Source organism: Labrus mixtus, chromosome 8, assembly GCF_963584025.1.
Source record: "Labrus mixtus chromosome 8, fLabMix1.1, whole genome shotgun sequence".
NCBI classification, from domain to species: Eukaryota; Metazoa; Chordata; class Actinopteri; order Labriformes; family Labridae; genus Labrus; species Labrus mixtus.
The window spans coordinates 10,137,160-10,154,058 of NC_083619.1; the positions used below are offsets into that span (position 1 = coordinate 10,137,160).

The 16,899-nt window shown below is 38.5% G+C and overlaps 2 protein-coding genes across 3 annotated transcripts; both read left to right on the forward strand.

Annotated features, from left to right (window-relative positions):
• The first annotated feature begins 2,838 nt into the window (after window positions 1-2,838).
• Window positions 2,839-8,604, forward strand: LOC132978842 (profilin-2-like). Of its 2 annotated transcripts, none has more exons than XM_061044175.1 (3): window positions 2,839-3,172; window positions 4,565-4,757; window positions 6,534-8,604. In XM_061044175.1, the coding sequence occupies exons 1-3, from the start codon at window positions 3,044-3,046 to the stop codon at window positions 6,629-6,631; spliced, it is 420 nt and encodes a 139-aa protein (XP_060900158.1). In that variant the 5' UTR covers window positions 2,839-3,043; the 3' UTR covers window positions 6,632-8,604. The 2 variants fall into 2 exon arrangements, with proteins under 2 accessions (XP_060900158.1, XP_060900157.1); XM_061044174.1 differs by having other exon boundaries at window positions 2,842-3,172; window positions 6,854-8,604.
• Window positions 8,605-10,388: 1,784 nt separating this feature from the next.
• Window positions 10,389-16,554, forward strand: LOC132978843 (uncharacterized). Its single transcript, XM_061044176.1, has 7 exons — window positions 10,389-10,732; window positions 10,878-11,060; window positions 11,162-11,283; window positions 11,362-11,527; window positions 14,060-14,175; window positions 14,252-16,406; window positions 16,477-16,554. The coding sequence occupies exons 1-6, from the start codon at window positions 10,471-10,473 to the stop codon at window positions 15,863-15,865; spliced, it is 2,463 nt and encodes an 820-aa protein (XP_060900159.1). The 5' UTR covers window positions 10,389-10,470; the 3' UTR covers window positions 15,866-16,406; window positions 16,477-16,554.
• The last annotated feature ends 345 nt before the right edge of the window (window positions 16,555-16,899 follow it).

Here is a 16,899-nt window from a genome sequence, read left to right on the forward strand (position 1 = left end):
ATAATAACTTTTTTGTAAAAAAATAAATAAAAATAAAAATAAAAAGTAAACAACTAAAAAGATATATTCAGACATGGCGAGTGTCAGTCATATAAATGTAAATGTGGGACATAATGAATTTTAGGATGTTGTGCAGCAAAACAGAACAGCGACCAAATTGGGCAGATGATGGTTTGGACTTGTGCGGGTAGAATTAGAGAGAGAGAGAGATGTTACAGAGTAGTAAATAAGATGAAGTGTGATTACCTCAGGTTTACACACTTTACTGACTTCCTTCTTGACTCTGCCTAAAGTGCAGGACATCACAGGTAGCCATGTTAGCCAACTGTAGCCAACAGTATTTTGTAATTATTTGTATTTGTTGCAAAGGCACTCACAAGATGTTCCAATGGTCCTTTTGTAAATTGATACACATTTGTGATTAATCAAAATTTATCATTTAGTCTTGTAGCCTACACTTGCCATTAAGTTGTTTGTGCTGGGGTATTATAACAACCTTGTTATTATAGATTACACCTCGACATAGCAGGATATTCTTTGCCGAATTGGTCAAGCTTTTTCAAAATATGTCATGTTACTGAAAGCCCTATGAGGTTGATTTACCACGCTGAGGCTCAATGATCAGTCCAGTACATCAGAGAAAAAGTTAACTCTGCGTTTATTTGTAATCTATCAATTATAAACAACAAGAACAACAATAAGGACTATTCTTTAAAATATGTATAATTTCCTCCACTGACCACGACTCCAGTTTAATCCTTTTTTCTCTCTTATACTAAACGTATAAAGTATGTCTAAAATTGGAAAAACAATTGTTAAAAGTCCCGTTTTAATGGGTCTGCCTCAGAAATGTTTTACTTGACAGGCTATGACAGGAGTAATTAAAAAAACATGGAGAACACTGCCACCTGTGGCCAAAAAGTGGTATTTTCATTTCAAAGGGCATGGTTCTGCTTCCTTTTTTGGTTATTTGGGATGAACCTTGAACTCTCCACCATCTAAGCTGGTTTTATGTTCCTTAGGGCTATTGTTTTATGCACATTAATGCCAGTTAATCAACAGCTAATGCAATAAAAAAAACCAATAAGCAAGTGAACAAGAACTTGTTGACCTAGAAATATGTCAAAAGATATTTATAGGCCTACAAGAAATAACACAATACATTTTACAGTGAAAAACAGGCTTCATTAACTTATGTATTATATCTCAATAAAATGTAATTCAATCTTTATTTCTTATCCTCTGATCCTCATTTTTTTCATTGGGTACAGGGTTTGTTTCTGAAATGTTTAATTTGACACAGGCTCAGTTTATGAGATCATTTTTGAGCTATTAAAGAATATTTTTTTGTTCAAATTTATTTGAACTTTGTGTCATTGTGTGAAGTTAATAAAACTTAAGCATCATCATTCATCTGATTTACTTTTTTTTTGCTTAACATATTTTTGTAATTCATCAGCGCTGACCTTGTGTATGGGGTCTCAGATAACTAATAGTTCAAACAAGAATAATAAAATAACAGTGGAACTTTGTGCTTTAAGGTCCAGTTTGCAGAATAATACAATGTGTTTAAAAAACAATGTCAAATACACTTTTGGTAGGAAAACTGAGGCCAGTGACTATTTTAGATTTGATATCTGACTTGAAAAGAAGAACTGATGATCTTGAAGCTGATTTCTCTTTTAACAGAAGAGTGCCTTCCCTTTCTTGTTGTTTTTTTATCCCTCATCCCTTTTTTTTTTTTTTTTTTAAAGATTATCGAGTGTGAAAGGATATAAAGCCTTGTTATCAAACTAAAAAGTTATCATTTAACATGCTTATACGATATATGACCATGCATGCATAATGTCATTTGTTCAACCCTTAATGGAAGCCTGTGGATCAGAGTCAGTTGTCTACCTGGAAGGTTGGTGGTTTGATACCCAGCTCCTGTAGCAAACTGACCGATTTGGCAAGACACTTAACCCTGAGTTGCTCCCGCTGCTTCATCAGCGATGTCTGAATGTGTAGAATGGATTAGTTATTATTGATGGACACTTCACATATAGCAGCCTCTGTCATCAGTGTGTGAATGGGTTGGTGTGATCTGCGGTGTAAAACGCTTTGAGTGGTCAGAAAACTATAGAAAAGTGCTATTGAAGCTCAAGTCCATTTACCATTCATTTATGTATTTTGTTTGAAATCAAAGTTATGCTACATTATACAAGATGGGCCAATAAGACCTTAAACTGAGATCATGTTTAATTTTCTGTAGCATGTCAGTTCAGAAACATCATCAGTTCAAATTGTGTGTTGGCAACTTTTCTGTGGGAAATAAGTGGTCGATCTCTCCACAAGTGAGGGTGTGCAGAGTGTATATTCATTATCATAATTGTTTTTTAATATCTAAGTTTATTGCAGTCATTAGGCCTACACTTGTTTCTTGAATTTATCCTAATTTATTAGCCTTCTTGAGTAATCCTGGCAATTGCTTTGAGCTGCTGTAAAAACTTAATTGCCTCCAATGGGGGATCAAGGAAGTCTATCTTATCTCAACAAATTAGATCCCCAACCATTGGGCTTTGAAGACGATGTTTAGAGTGTTGCAGCTGGTCCCCAAGAGCCCCCAAATAGAACAAAAGTACAATCCACTTATATGACAGTCTTTGATGATATTCCTACTAAAACATAAAAATACATCAGATGAATGAAAGAATGATTGAGCAGCGATTCGGTCTGTACACCCCCATCCTCCTCCTTGTGTACCCCGGCATTCCCTCAGACAGTTGACTCTTGGCTTGTCCCTCTTTATTCCGCCGCCTGCTGCCATAAAAGCGCCGGGGAGGGCGCTCATTGTGCGGAGTGATCTGATACGGACTACACCCTGCCGCTGCCTCACTGCCCTGGCTTTCTTTGCTGCCCCAGCCTTGACGTCGGTGAACGCGGAAGTGTGGGTTACATTGGAGACTTCAATTCGTCTGTAGGCTTTTCTCTGAATTGAAATTAATTGGAAACCTTACTTCCAAAGCTGTAGGCATTTTTATATAGCATCAATTTCTTGAACATGTCTTGGCAAAGCTACGTGGAAAACCTGATGGCCGATGGCAGCTGTCAGGATAGCGCCATTGTTGGGTTTACGGACGCCAAATATGTTTGGGCAGCACATGCCGGTGGTATGTTCAACAATATCACGGTGAGTAGTGAAAATGACATAATTAGAGTCAAATTGTGTGACAATGTTGTTATGAATAAGCCCTCACAGACGCTCACCAGAATGAAAAAGCGGTAAGACCTTTACCTCGCAGGCTAATGGTACGGTGCTAGCTTAGCGAGCTAGCTAGTTGATGAGTGGCCTGTCTATAAGGAAACACTGCGGGATTAGACCGCGTGTGGATCACATAAGACTCTACTCTCTACAGCTTGCACCTCAAACAAATAAATGAAGTAATTAGTTCCCATGACCAACCACCAATTAGGATATTTATACACAAATGAGAGAGGCCAATTTAAAAGCTGAGTAGACGGGGTCTGACTTGAGAAAACGTGCATGCTTTTGTGTGCACGGCCGCTTTGATTAGCTAACGTTAAGCTGCTGCTTTACCGACTACCTGTGGTCAGAACGGCCTTAGGTGGAGCTCTTTTAATATTCAAAGGGGGCAATCAAGCAGTATATTCAACCGTGTATCATTTTTGATGGGAAGAAAACGTTTTTCCATTAATTGCATTGGATGGCTTGAGAGCTAGTCCGCTGCAGAGACGTCACCTTACTTCCGCCAGTTACTGCAGACAAGGGATATAATGTGTTCAGGTCCATGAGTTTATGGAACCTATATCATACATTTGCATATTTTTCGACTTATATGCACATACCTCATGTAAATTTCAGATTAGAATCACTAATGATATATATAGTATGGGCCAGGTAGTTTTACTAATGAATGAAATGGGGCTGCAGAATGGTCATTTTATTATAATTTTAACACAGTTCATCTATCTATTATTATATAATCAGTTCATCTATATAATCCGTCATAACAAAAGCAAATAAATTGAAGCAAAACCTGCCAGAGCTCAGGGCTGTGCATATTAATATTTTTTTAATGAGCTTTATATTGCCAATATTTTTCCCTTCACCAAAATAGTGCTCTTTGACTTCTCTGGCAAATCATTTACCTTCATGAGGACATTGTGAACATATGTTCTTTAACATATTGAGCCTTTGTGTCCACTGGGGAACTTGTAATGAATGGTAAATGGACTTTAGATTGTGTAGCACTTTTCTAATCATTTGACTACTCAAAGCACTTTTTACTCCGCAGATGCCCTTTTACACACTGATGGACAAGGCTGTTTATGTAAAGTGTCCATCAGTGTTAACTAATCTATTCATACACATTCATACTCTGCTGCATCGGGAGCAACTTGGGGTCAGGTGTCTTGCCCAAGGACATATTCACATATGGCTGCAGGAGCTGGGGATTGAATCCCTGGTGATTCACAGCCGCCCCTCTAACCACAAGCTTCTTTTATTTGAGTACTTCTGACTGAAATTGCAACATGCCTGTCGTTTTTGTGTGTTTTTTAGTCTCAAGAAATCGATGTCCTTATTGGTAAGGATAGAGAGACCTTTTACACCAGCGGTCTCACTCTGGGCTCAAAGAAGTGTTCAGTCCTCAGAGACAGCCTGCATGATGACGGGGACTGGACAATGGACATCAGGACGAAGAGCCAAGGAGGAGAACCTACATACAACGTCTCTGTGGGAAGAGCCGGAAAAGGTACATGTATAGGCTATTTAAAAAAAAAAAATTAATTCACTTTAGTACAACTATGTTAAGTTTTTTTTGTTTGCAAAAACACATTGTATTCAGGCTACTTCACATGGGTTTAGTGACTCATGGAAGTGAAATAAACAATTTAGTTTTTTCTAAATTATTTCAAGATTGTTTCTGGATCCAGCTCCTTCAATGAGAAAATTTGATGTTTGTCCGACAAAACATGACATTTGGAGACGTCATCTTGGCGTGTAGGAAATGATGAACCTTTCCCTTTCACAATTCTACATTAAATGGACAAATTGAGTGATGTAACGTATGTAATAATGACATTTGTTTGTTTTTAGGCTTTCTTTGTCGCCAATTAGTGATCTGTGTTTAAGGAAAGCTTGGAGTTAGCTAAAACTAACCATCCCTTTCATAATCAACAATCTGCCAATTATTCATTAAGTATAAAAGTGAGAAAATGCTCATCACAGATTACCACAGACAAAACTGTCTTCAAATGTGTTTTTTTCAGAACCCAAAGGCTCATTATTTACTTAAACAAATGACAAAAAGCACCATCCATAACTTGAAGCTGCAACCAGCAGATATTTAACTTTTTTTTTTTTGCCTAAAATTGCTGAAATAAATACTTGTTCACATATTCTCTCCAAATAGTGTAATTTTCATTTTGATGTGTTGTCAAATTGCTGCCGCTCCAATGCTCACAAATGACTTTTGTTTATCAGAGCCTTAAGTCATGGACATCAGGGAAAGGAAAAAAAATACATACAGACTTATGAAATCAAAATATCTGATTTGATGTAAATGAAACAAACCAGGGGTTGGATAATGTACTCTGTTTGCCTTTGTGGCCTCAATTGGGAGACTGATATTTCTTTCAAAATAGCATTGTGTATACACAAGCCATTTAAGTCCATTCAGGTTTAAAGCTAGCGAAGCTGTGTAAGTCTTTTTAATGAATTCTCACTTCATCTTGAAAAGGGAGCAAAAACAATTATTTTATGGGAAACACTGATCTAAACCAAACTCTTTTTATTTCAAGCTTCCAACACTGCCTCATTTCTAACTGTCACTCTCCTGCTTTGCATGTTGTACTAGAAAGTGAGGTTAAGGTATATTTCTAATTTGCACCCCTAGGTGCAATAAGATTTTTAAATTCTTCACACACAACTGTATGGGAGTTAATGTTTACCTGATTAAGCCCTTGCATGTTTCTTTTGTAGCTGTCTTGATTTTGCAGAATGAGCCAATCATCCCCTTAGTGCTCTATGCTCCTGCAAAACATTTTTTCTTTTTCCCCTGGCTCGTTAATGTTAAGTGAAATCTGGTTTGCTGCTAAAGCAGAGGTCAGCAGTAGATGTGCTGATCTATCAAGTGCAATAACCTCCCATAGCTTGCAACTGTTGAATTAAAAATGTCTTTCAGTGCTTATTTTCAACCATGTGTTAGAAGATGGCAAGATGAGAGAAAATTGTTAAAGTGAGGGGAAAAATGGAATCCTTTTAATCTGGAAATAATTATTCCCAGTTACATAGTCACACTTTCAAATTGTACACTTAGTTTTTTCTGGTTAAATAAAACTAGTTCAGTAGTACCTGATTGCTGTATGTGCTAGCAAAGAAACCCTACAGATAGTTTGCCCTGTATGACACATGGTTGAATATCCATGAATTTACACACTTCTGGTGATGGTACTTCTTACTTGGAATGCTTTTCTTTTTACCTTTTTCCTTTTCTAAACTGTCCCCTTTTCTATCTCTTTTCTTTCAGTTTTGGTTCTTGTAATGGGCAAAGAAGGGGTCCACGGAGGCGGATTGAATAAGAAGGCTTTCTCAATGGCAAAATACTTGAGGGATTCAGGGTTTTAATGTTTTCAAGCTCACTTAGAAAAAATGAGGGACAAAAAAGAAGAGAAAAGAAAATATTGCTGTTAAGATTTCTCCTGCAAGCAGTCAAATGTCTTGGAAACTTTTAATAGCAATGAAGAGTGGTAAGATACTGTGTCACCTTAGTTCCCCCCTCCTTCGTCCTGTCTGAGGGGGAGACTCTTCAACTTTGTTCATTTCTCTTTTTTTCCTTGTGTGCTCCAGCATTGGTTATAGTCATGGGAAAGGAGGCGATCCATGGTGGAACTCTTAACAAGAAAGCACATTCAATGGCTGACCACCTGAGGAAGTGTGGATATTAAGCAACCTCTCCATCCATTCATCAACTTAACAGCGCATTGTGTTGACACTACTTCCAGGATTAGATGGCATACAATGTTACTTCTTCCCCAGTCTACTTTTATACACGCCCCCTTTTTTTTGGCTAAACTCCCCATACACTCCTGTTTTTCTTTTACTTAAACCTTCCCCACCCCTACCATTGTACTTCAGTGTTGGCACTAAAGTTATGGCATGTTAATTGAAATGTTTATTAACCCAAAATGTGCAAAAAATGTTAGCAAAGTGTAATAAAAGTGAAACACAAAATTGGACTCGCCTTGTATAACATTCACCGGTTAATAATCCGAGGAGAAGTACATATGTAATTGTGCTGACAGTTGCATAGATATGCTTTGTGAGCATTATTAAAAGATGCCATTTTTGAGGTTGTTTTTTTTCATCAGCATGTAGGCATATAAAGGTTGCATGCATACTGTCTCTAGCATACAAATCCCAGTCCCTTGCCCTTTTTCTGTCCCTGCGTAATATTCCAGCCAAAACCATCTTCTCATATCATCACGCATCAGTTTGAAAAAAGAAAAGAAAAAAAAACCTTCCTCTGACAAAGTCCTGTATGTGAACCAATGCTCCATCCTCAAGCCCAACTATTTTTGTTAACCCCCCCCATCACATGCTTTTGCTGTTGTACCTGAATGTGGTCTTAAAAAGTTAATGATGTGGTGTTGGGCTGTTGTTTGAGTGTAGTTTAAGGTCAGCATCAAGTTGTCATGACACTTCAACACACCCGGGATCCTCAGTGGACATTCCACCTTTGTGACAGCTCACTCAACTTTTGCTGTACATTTTTCTGAAAGTCATCACACATAATGTGGAGTTATTTTCCCTCCCCGCCTCCCCTTTGGACCAATTGTCAGTATAAAAGGATGTTCAGAACTGCTTCAGCTTATCCTGATTGATTGTTGGCATCGCCTGTTGACTGTAAATCATAAAGACGACTCCAGATGACTGTAAAACATTTTACTGCTTCCTTAGACTTCAACACTACTTAAATGTTTCATCACTAATTGATTTGTTGCTAACTTCATGTCCGTAAACCAATGAAACAGCATTGTCATTTTACTACAGTACAAATGCATTTTGACTGTAAATCCAGGCTGTTGGCCTCCAACACTTTGGAAATAATTTGCCTTGTGCTTTAGTCATCAAAGGTGTATTCACAAATTGTCATAGTACGGTACTTAGAGGTATATTTAAAAAAAAAAAACAAAAAAAAAAAACAATGCTGTGTACAATTAACATATTGAAAATGGTGTTGGTTGGAATAAGAACATTTGTAAGTTGTCTTGTGAAAACTTTCTGAGAATAACTATTCTGTGCCATAAAATTGATCTGATCTGTTGCTACTACGAGTTGGATTTTTAACTGCTGCCCTGGTAAGAAGTAACTTTTAATGGCACTTCCCGAAGGGATATTTTGGCATCAGTAATCTCCAGACTTTGTTGACTATGTACAGAATTAAACAACGGAAAAAGAAATTTGAAATATTTTGTCTTATTTTTGTTTTTTTTGAGTTGGAAAATTTCTTCTGCCACAAAATCTGCTATTTCAAATGCCATCAATTGTTGAAGACGTCTTGTTTACAGATAGATCAAATAAAAGTTATTCCAACCAGAGTTGAAGTCAACATGTCCTCTCTGTTGCCCAATGAGAACAAACGTGTGGACTGATTCAGACTAGCTCAGGATATTGTAATGTCTGAAATAGAGAAGCACTACTCACTGTTCTTGAACCAGTTACTTTTCTCTAATTGAGAGTATCTAGTGTCAGGATGTAGTCAAGCTCTCTCCCTGTGGTTGGGGTGTAACAGTCATAGAAATAAGGCCACTAAAATTATTTTTTCCAGAAAGGGAAGAAATAAACCACATTTTCAAATTCAATAAATAAAGTCATAAAGATACTATGTCTGAAGACAAAAGGTAATTTTTCATACTCTGGTGCAGTCACAATGAAACCTTTGTTGAAAGATTTTTATACTCACTTGATTCAACAAAAAGGAAGCAACTACTGACTGTCTTCAGTTAACCCTGTACAAAACAAACATGATTTTCGGTTTAGGTTCAATTTTTTTCTTCTGTTATTGCTGTGTCTCGTTCTATTATATATATTTTTTTATTTAACCTTAATTTACCCAGAAAAGAAACTCATTGAGATTAAAAATATTTTTTTCAAGAGTGTCCTGGCCAGGACAGGCAGCAGCACAATTAACAGAGTATCACACAAACAAGTTTTGTATATGTATATTTTTTCCACTGCGTCTCAGTTTTAATTGTTGACAGAAATTTTAATTGTAACTTATTTGGACAATTTAAATCAATGAAAAAGATCATATTTGAACATCAGTATTTTACTTATGGAGAGGTTGCGTTGTAAATGATAAATCAATGCCATCTCATTGTGTCTAATGTAAGTACACAAATTATCTTTTTTTTTTTTTTTTTTTTTAAATAAAAAATGTGATCCCAGTATTAGTTCTGCCTGTCCTCACATCACGTGTAAATACCTTATTCTTTGAACCTTTGTCATACCATAGTTAAAAAAAAAAGAAAGAAACAGCCAAACCAAAGAGCTTATGTTTTCATATGGCTATACGTATAGATAGCCATTGATCAGATGTGCATCATAAAACATTCACCCCAAAGTCAGGATCATATGTTGCTTTCTTTTGTAAACTAGGATGCCTACTAGATACATTTATACAAATTATGTCCGAACAATGACAAGCTAGAAAAGTCATAGGCTTTTTAAGTAGAACAAATTGTTGTATCCTTTACTTATTTGATTACCACTGAAACACTTTATCACAGCTTTGAGTATTTTGTGCCACAAAGTGTTGCCCCACACTTAATTGCTTGACTGGAGAGACCTGCTGAGGCCTTTTTCTTGATTAGTTGGATTTAATGCTGCTCGGGTGGTCCAAGTTTCTGAGTTGGGAAGTCGTCCTTCCGACTTTAGTGTGTTCACGTGATTTGAGTTTGGAAAGTCTGAATGTTGTAACAACAGCACACAAAAAAGAGCAGGTGTTCATGTGCATTTTACAACTCGGAAATTCGTTTTTTTCCTATGTGTCCGACACCACATGAATGCACCATAAGACCAAGCAAAGCCTCTGTACAAAATCAATAAAGGTGTAAGTGATTGAGATGATTGGACCTCTTCTAAGGAATAGGTGGGTGTGTACAAGTTTGTTTGACTGACAGCTCCACTACCCTGTTAATTTTGAAGGAACAGTTTGGGACAGGAACAGGAGGACTTGATGACCTGTTATCATACCTATTGGTGCTTAGAATTTATTACATCATAAACACTCCCCATGGCTCCGCCTATTGATAACCTGACCTTGTCTAATTAGCCAGGGTAATTACGAACACCTGTGTAGGTGTACAGAGGCTTTTTTAAGCTCAGCCTGTGTGGATTACAGTTCAGTGATAGCGGCACTCGGCTCAGGTATCCTGCCTGTGCATTGTTTTTTTGTTGTTCAAATGGCGTGTAGAGGATGTTGGGGCAGTGAGATTTTATTATCTTTAGTACTATTTTTGGTTGTATGTTCATTTTGCCATGGCACAAGACTTACAAAGCTTAAGGCATTGGATAAAGCAAGAGGTAATCCAACAGTTAGCCATGGTGAAAATGAGCAGCGTGAATTGCATCCTGGAAAACTCTTGATTGGGCAGAATCCTCTTCAAGGTGCTGAGGACTCCGAGAACCTACTGGAAATTGATACAGGTTACCAGGCAGACATGGGTATGTTAAATTATTGTCTTAATCTGCACTCTACTAAAGTTAATTACACCATTTTAAATCAAGTCTCTAGTATGAATTTTAACCTGGTATTTAATCAGTATGTGAACATTTTACATGATTGAATTTACATAAGGCTTATTTTTAGGTTGGGGGGAGTCCAAGCAACCTGATGGACGTGATCATGGCTTGTCAAGACAGAGGCGAGACTATGCAGCAGTGAAACATCTCCTTCAAATGGAACCCAAGGTTGAATGCACTGGAAACTCTATGAAGCTTCAAGTCCTAGATGCTGCTTCCACCCCTGGATCTCTGTTGTTTGTTGACAGGGGTGAGTTTCAATCTCCGGGGGAGTTGGTGAAATTTTCACTCATTTCAGGATAACTTTTAGCAGTTTCATACACTATAATGTTTTTTTTCTTTTTTGCTCAGGAAGTCGCCTTTCTCCTCTGCCACTGTCCAACTTGCCCGCAAGCTGTGGTTACTCCATCAGGTCAACACTAAGAGATTTGGTCTTGGTTGCACCATATGATGGCTGCTTTGTAGCGCTGGAGGTGGGATACTCTGTTCTTAATGCAATGTGTAAAAACTGCACACATGCACTCTTATAAACTTTATTTTGCTGGTTTCAGGAGGACACTTATGTACTCCCACTGCGCTGGGGGGGTTTACCAGTAAAGATGTCGTGCCCTTTGATGAAGCAGCCTTCACCCAACCCTCCAATCGTCACCTGCCATGCTGAGAACATGGTAGTGAAAATGGACTCGACTACTTCTGTTGCAGATATAAAAGTGAAGTGTAAGTATTTCCTGGTTAAACATATTTGGGTCAATGACGTGACGCTCATTTTATTTTGTTCTTAAGGTTTGGTTAACTTTTAAAGGTTTAAAATAAATGCACAGATGACATGCTTTCATCCTTTGTTTTGAGGACCTAGTCTAAAATGTATATTTATTATACATTTTTAGAGAATAATTGGGGTATTTAGGCAAAAATGTCTAAGTGGTGTAACCGTTGAAACTTTGTACCAAAGAATTAAACTGGCTTTAAAAAGGTAAAATTTTCATAGAACACCCTATGAACTAGCCTGGCATAATCTTACAATAGATCTGTTCAATAGTAAATAAAAGTAATGGAACATCATTGTTCTTTATTATTATAATTATTTGGGGGAAATCGTGTCACCCAGTCAAGTACCAAATTGTCAACATGGTGTAACCACCATTTGAAGGAGCCATTTTGTTAATATATTCATGTGACAAGAAATTATATCACAAAGAACCCCTGATGGTCCTAACTGCTGCAGGCTAAGTTTAGCAACTCTCTTTTAAACATGAGATAATTGGACATTTTAAGGGCGTGGTCAGGTATGTCAAATGGTATGACCTCAGAAAAACATCAACAATTTATGATAATTATCAAAATTTGTATTCACTTTGAAAATTAGAAATGTTCACACCAGGAAATGTGCTTACATGGGTGTCAATGATAATGCCTGTCAAATTTGATTTGAAGTGGAATTGTCAAATGGTGTAACTGGTTACACTATTTGACTTTTATGACAAGCCTTTCTGTTAGAGGCCACTTTTGTCAAATATCAGAGTTTTTTTGTATGTTGATAAAAGTGGTTATCCATCCACAACCTTACTATCAAGGGTCTAGGACAAAATGCCCTGGCATTTTGTAAATGTTTGGCTTAAAATTGCATATTGTTGTTCCATTTACTTTTATGTAGATTTGGTAGAAAAATGTGAAAGTTGGAGAAATTTACAGATTATGTGGTATATGTCCATCACGCAAACTGTCCTTAGATGAAAATTTGGTCCCTGTAACAAGCTTTGAAGATTAAATGCTACTGGAGAAGTTATGGTGGCGGGGCTGCAACAGTGAAAGCGTAACTCTCCTGGTAGCTTTATATCTCCAACAGTGTTCCAGGGACCCATTTTTTTACTTTAAATAAAGCTTGTGTATTCAGTTCAGAAAATATATCAAACAATTGTTTCACTTCTCCAACTTTAAAATTTCACCACCAAATCTACATATTGCACCTTTAAACATGTATGATCTAATATATGCATGTATGCTGTAATATTGGCACTGGTAGTTGCATTTTAGATGTGTTGGCTATCAGGGGCCATGTGGTTGGGTAGGTAGTATGAGCGTGTCACTACCTGGAGCTTGCTTGCGTAAGTCTGGTACTATAGAAGGTGGCAGTGATGTAAAGTGTTGCCTGTGGGTATGTTATCCTTTGATTAGAGCACAAGTACCTTGGGTTTATTCCATATACTGAAGAAATGAATTCCACCTGAAGATTTTGGTCAGATGTTGTAATTTACTTAAGATATGAATTAATTAAGGATGCACCGATCCTGACTAAGACAGCTAGATCAGGTATCAGTAAGAATTTGCCGATGTATGAGACCCATCCAAAAGGCCGATCTATTCACTTCAGTTTTATGCTATTCTGTGTTATATGTATACTGTCATCAGTGTACTGGTATTCTGTGCACTTTAGTAGGTGGCGCAAACATAAAATGGAGGAAGCTAACAACAATTTCTTCAAAAAACAATGGCCTTTGACTGTAGAAGCAGCATGGTCAGTTGGTGTAACTGGTTTGCATCAATTGGTGGAACCAGTATTTCTTGTAAAAAAATATAATACAATACAGGAAAATCAAAGCTGAATAAAAGTAGTCCTCTATTGCAGTGACATAACATGTTTTTTGTATCATTTGCCAAAAATTAATTAGAAAACAGGTGTTTTCAGCTTTGTGTCCCGCTCAGTATTGAAAAAGGGCATAATTTAGTGATAATCCTAATAAAATCTATTTTCTTGTGCTATTTTAAAGTAATTACAATCATGAGTACACTTGCATATACTCTAGATGTATAAATTATTCTTAATTTTTCAGTGGTTACACCACTTGATATTTTTAGGTCCCTTTAGTCTTACCTTTTCAAAAAAGGTTTAAATGTCATTTTAAAAAACGCAAAACCAACATGAATACAAATCTCACATTTTAATGAACCTGATGCATGCTTTCAAATTGTGTTTATAAAGATATATGAATTGGTCATCTGAACAACCCTTATTTGTCACTGACCCACTTAACACTGCCCAGTAGAAACAATGAATGGCAACATGCATTGAGTATTAAAGGAAGTTGTTAAATGTATTTCAAATAACTGACTCGTACTTAAAGTTTGCAGTCATCTTATTTTCAGATTGATAGGCAAATGCTGAGAGTGGCAAACTAAACATTTCTTCCTTACTAAATTCCCTAACATCCTTGGAAAATGTGCCTTGAAGTAATGAATAGTATTTTACAGTGACAGGTGACTGGGAGCCTTTGATGACTGCCTCGCCGAGATGTGGGTTCAGTATTGTTGCTCATCCTGAAGGCGTGGTCATCTCTGTTCACTATGCACCCTGCCTGAAGACAAAGGTATGGAACAATTTACTTGCATACTAAAAATGTCCTTTTTTATTAAAGTTGAACATTTTGATATATTTCTCTCTAGGATGGCATGTATACACTGGAACTGGCTGGAGATGGAGAGGCTAAAATATCCTGTCCATCAATGTCACCAGCTGAAACCACTAAGAATCCTGTAAAGGACCCAAACCAAGAAACTGGAGCACCAACCCCGGCTTTTGAGCCACCACAGACTGAAGCCCCTCAGACACCAGCTGAAATGCCTACTGCCCCTCAAGGTCAAAAATACGATCCATTTTACCACTACTCCTTATACCCTCAGCCAGAATCTGACAATAAACCAGCTACAAATCCCCAAAGACCACCACAGCCTCAGGGCAAAGTACACCAGATATTCCACACTCAACCAGAGTCTGAAAAAACAACTGCCCCCAAACCTTCACAGCCTGAAGTATATCAGCCATTCAACCCCGACTACTATCAACAAATGCCCACTGTTCCACCAAAACCACTAAAGCCAGAAGTTACTTGGGGCCAAATGCACCAGCCATTTTCCCTCAACACACCTCCTGTGCAGCCACAGCCTGAAGACCCTCAGGAACATGTTCTCCATCCAGTTTACTACCCCCTCTACTCTCAACCTGAAGATGAACCCACTGCACCCCTTGAACCACCAAAGCCTGAAGTTCTTCAGGGCCACGCACACCAGCTGTTTCCCTGGAAGCCAGCTGAGAGACCAACTGCAGCTCCTGTGCAGCCACAGCCTCAAGACCCTCAGGGACAAATGCTCCATCCAGTTCACTGCCCCCTTCAGTCAAACCCTGAAAATAAACCAGCAACAAAACCCAATGCACCCCTAGAACCACCAAAGCCTGAAGTTCTTCAGGGCCAAGTGCACCAGCCGTTTCCCTGGAAGCCAGCTGAGAGACCAACTGCAGCTCCTGCACAGCCACAGCCTCAAGACCCTCAGGGACAAATGCTCCTTCCATTCTACTACAATACGCCTAAACCAGCAACAAAGCCTAAAGTTACTCGCGGTCAAGTGTACCAGCCATTTCCCCCCAAGCCAGCTGAGAGGCCAACTGCAGCTCCTCCACAGCCACAGCCTGAAGACCCTCAGAGCCCTGTATACTGCCCTAAATCTTGCCCATCTGGATTATCTAATTGTTGTGTACAAATTGCTTTTCATCAACATCTGCATCACATTGTACCTGCAAAGGAGACAGGTCAAGTCTATACAGGTCTGCCATTCCTCCCTACAGGGGTTTATTCTGGGTTTGACCAAGGTTTGGGGTTTCCTCCGCTTCCTCAAATGCCAACCACAACTTCCACCTCTGCACCTGTCGACTCTCAGCCCATTCCTTGTAAAAATAGGAGGCAGCCACCAGATTCCAACCCTGATGCCATGAGTGGTAGTAATCCTAGAAACCCTACAAATCAACAACCAAGTTACCCTTATGTTGTACCTAACCCATTGCCTCAGTGGCCAAATGAATATCTACAGAAATTACCGAGACACTACAGTGGGTCCTCTCAACCACAAACTCGGAGTAATCAAGTGCAACATGGCCAACCTTCAGCTGAGGAGCAAAATAAACCATTGCCATCCAACAGCAACTCCATGGGCTCTGAAGAGCTCAGACATAATCAAGCCCAGCATGAACCTTATAATTATCTGGTCCCTCCCTACCTGCAATAAGGTGCTCAGGCACCTAACCATGGGATCCCTAACCCTGCCTCACAACCTTTTTGTCAGTGGCTCAAAGGAATCTGAACAAAGGAGTGATGTGCTTCTCCAACATGGTCCACCAGGAAGGTAGACAACTGGCTACAATGGACCACCCCTGCCTGCCAGAGACCTCTTTCATGGTTCAAACCTCCTCGCACAAAATCTTGCAAGGCATCAAAATAAAATACATCTTCAAAATGCAAAGCCCCCACAGGAGAAACCCCAATTTCCCAAATAGATGGGGAGAGTACAGTCTAATCCCTTACCCCGGAATACAGACTACATGCAAAGACCTGGTGATGGCTCAAGCTTGTTGCATCACTTCGCTGCACCGGTTGGCCCTCATTTTTTGCCTTTACCCCAGGATCCCTCTTTCAGCTCAAAATTCTAAGCCAAAACTCCGACTTCTGGACCCCCACAGCACTACTTGACTCAGGCAAAATAATTCCACCTCTGATTCCTGCAAAGGCATTTCGACAATAGAGTTCTGCAGTTAACCACCCAGCAAATGGTATGTAAAGGTTTTTAAATGTTTATTTATTCTTATACCACACTTTGTTACTAAAGCTTCTCTCTTGCAGGACTTCACCAACCCATTCAGGGAGAAGGTGAAAATTGGAAGCAGAAATGAGTTGCCCTCAATAAATGATTGAAGCATACTTTATTTGTCTGTCTTTATTTTTACTTCCAGTATTTTAAAAAAGTTGCTTTGATTCACTTGTGCAATGGCTGAATTTTGATAGCATGGTGTTGTGTCGGTACTTATCTCTCTTGGCATGGGCAGTCAAGGACATTCTTAATTTTTGACCAGGTTCAAAATTTACAGTACACGTTGGATACATGGTTTTACATCTACAGAGTAGGATGAAAGGTGCATCGACCTTGTGGAACCTGTTTGTTTTTCTTATTTTGTGTTGCCATGAACTGTTACTTCCTGAACATTGACCATTAAAATAAATACCACTGAGTTATCCAATCAACGCTGGCCTAAATGGGAACTGCCT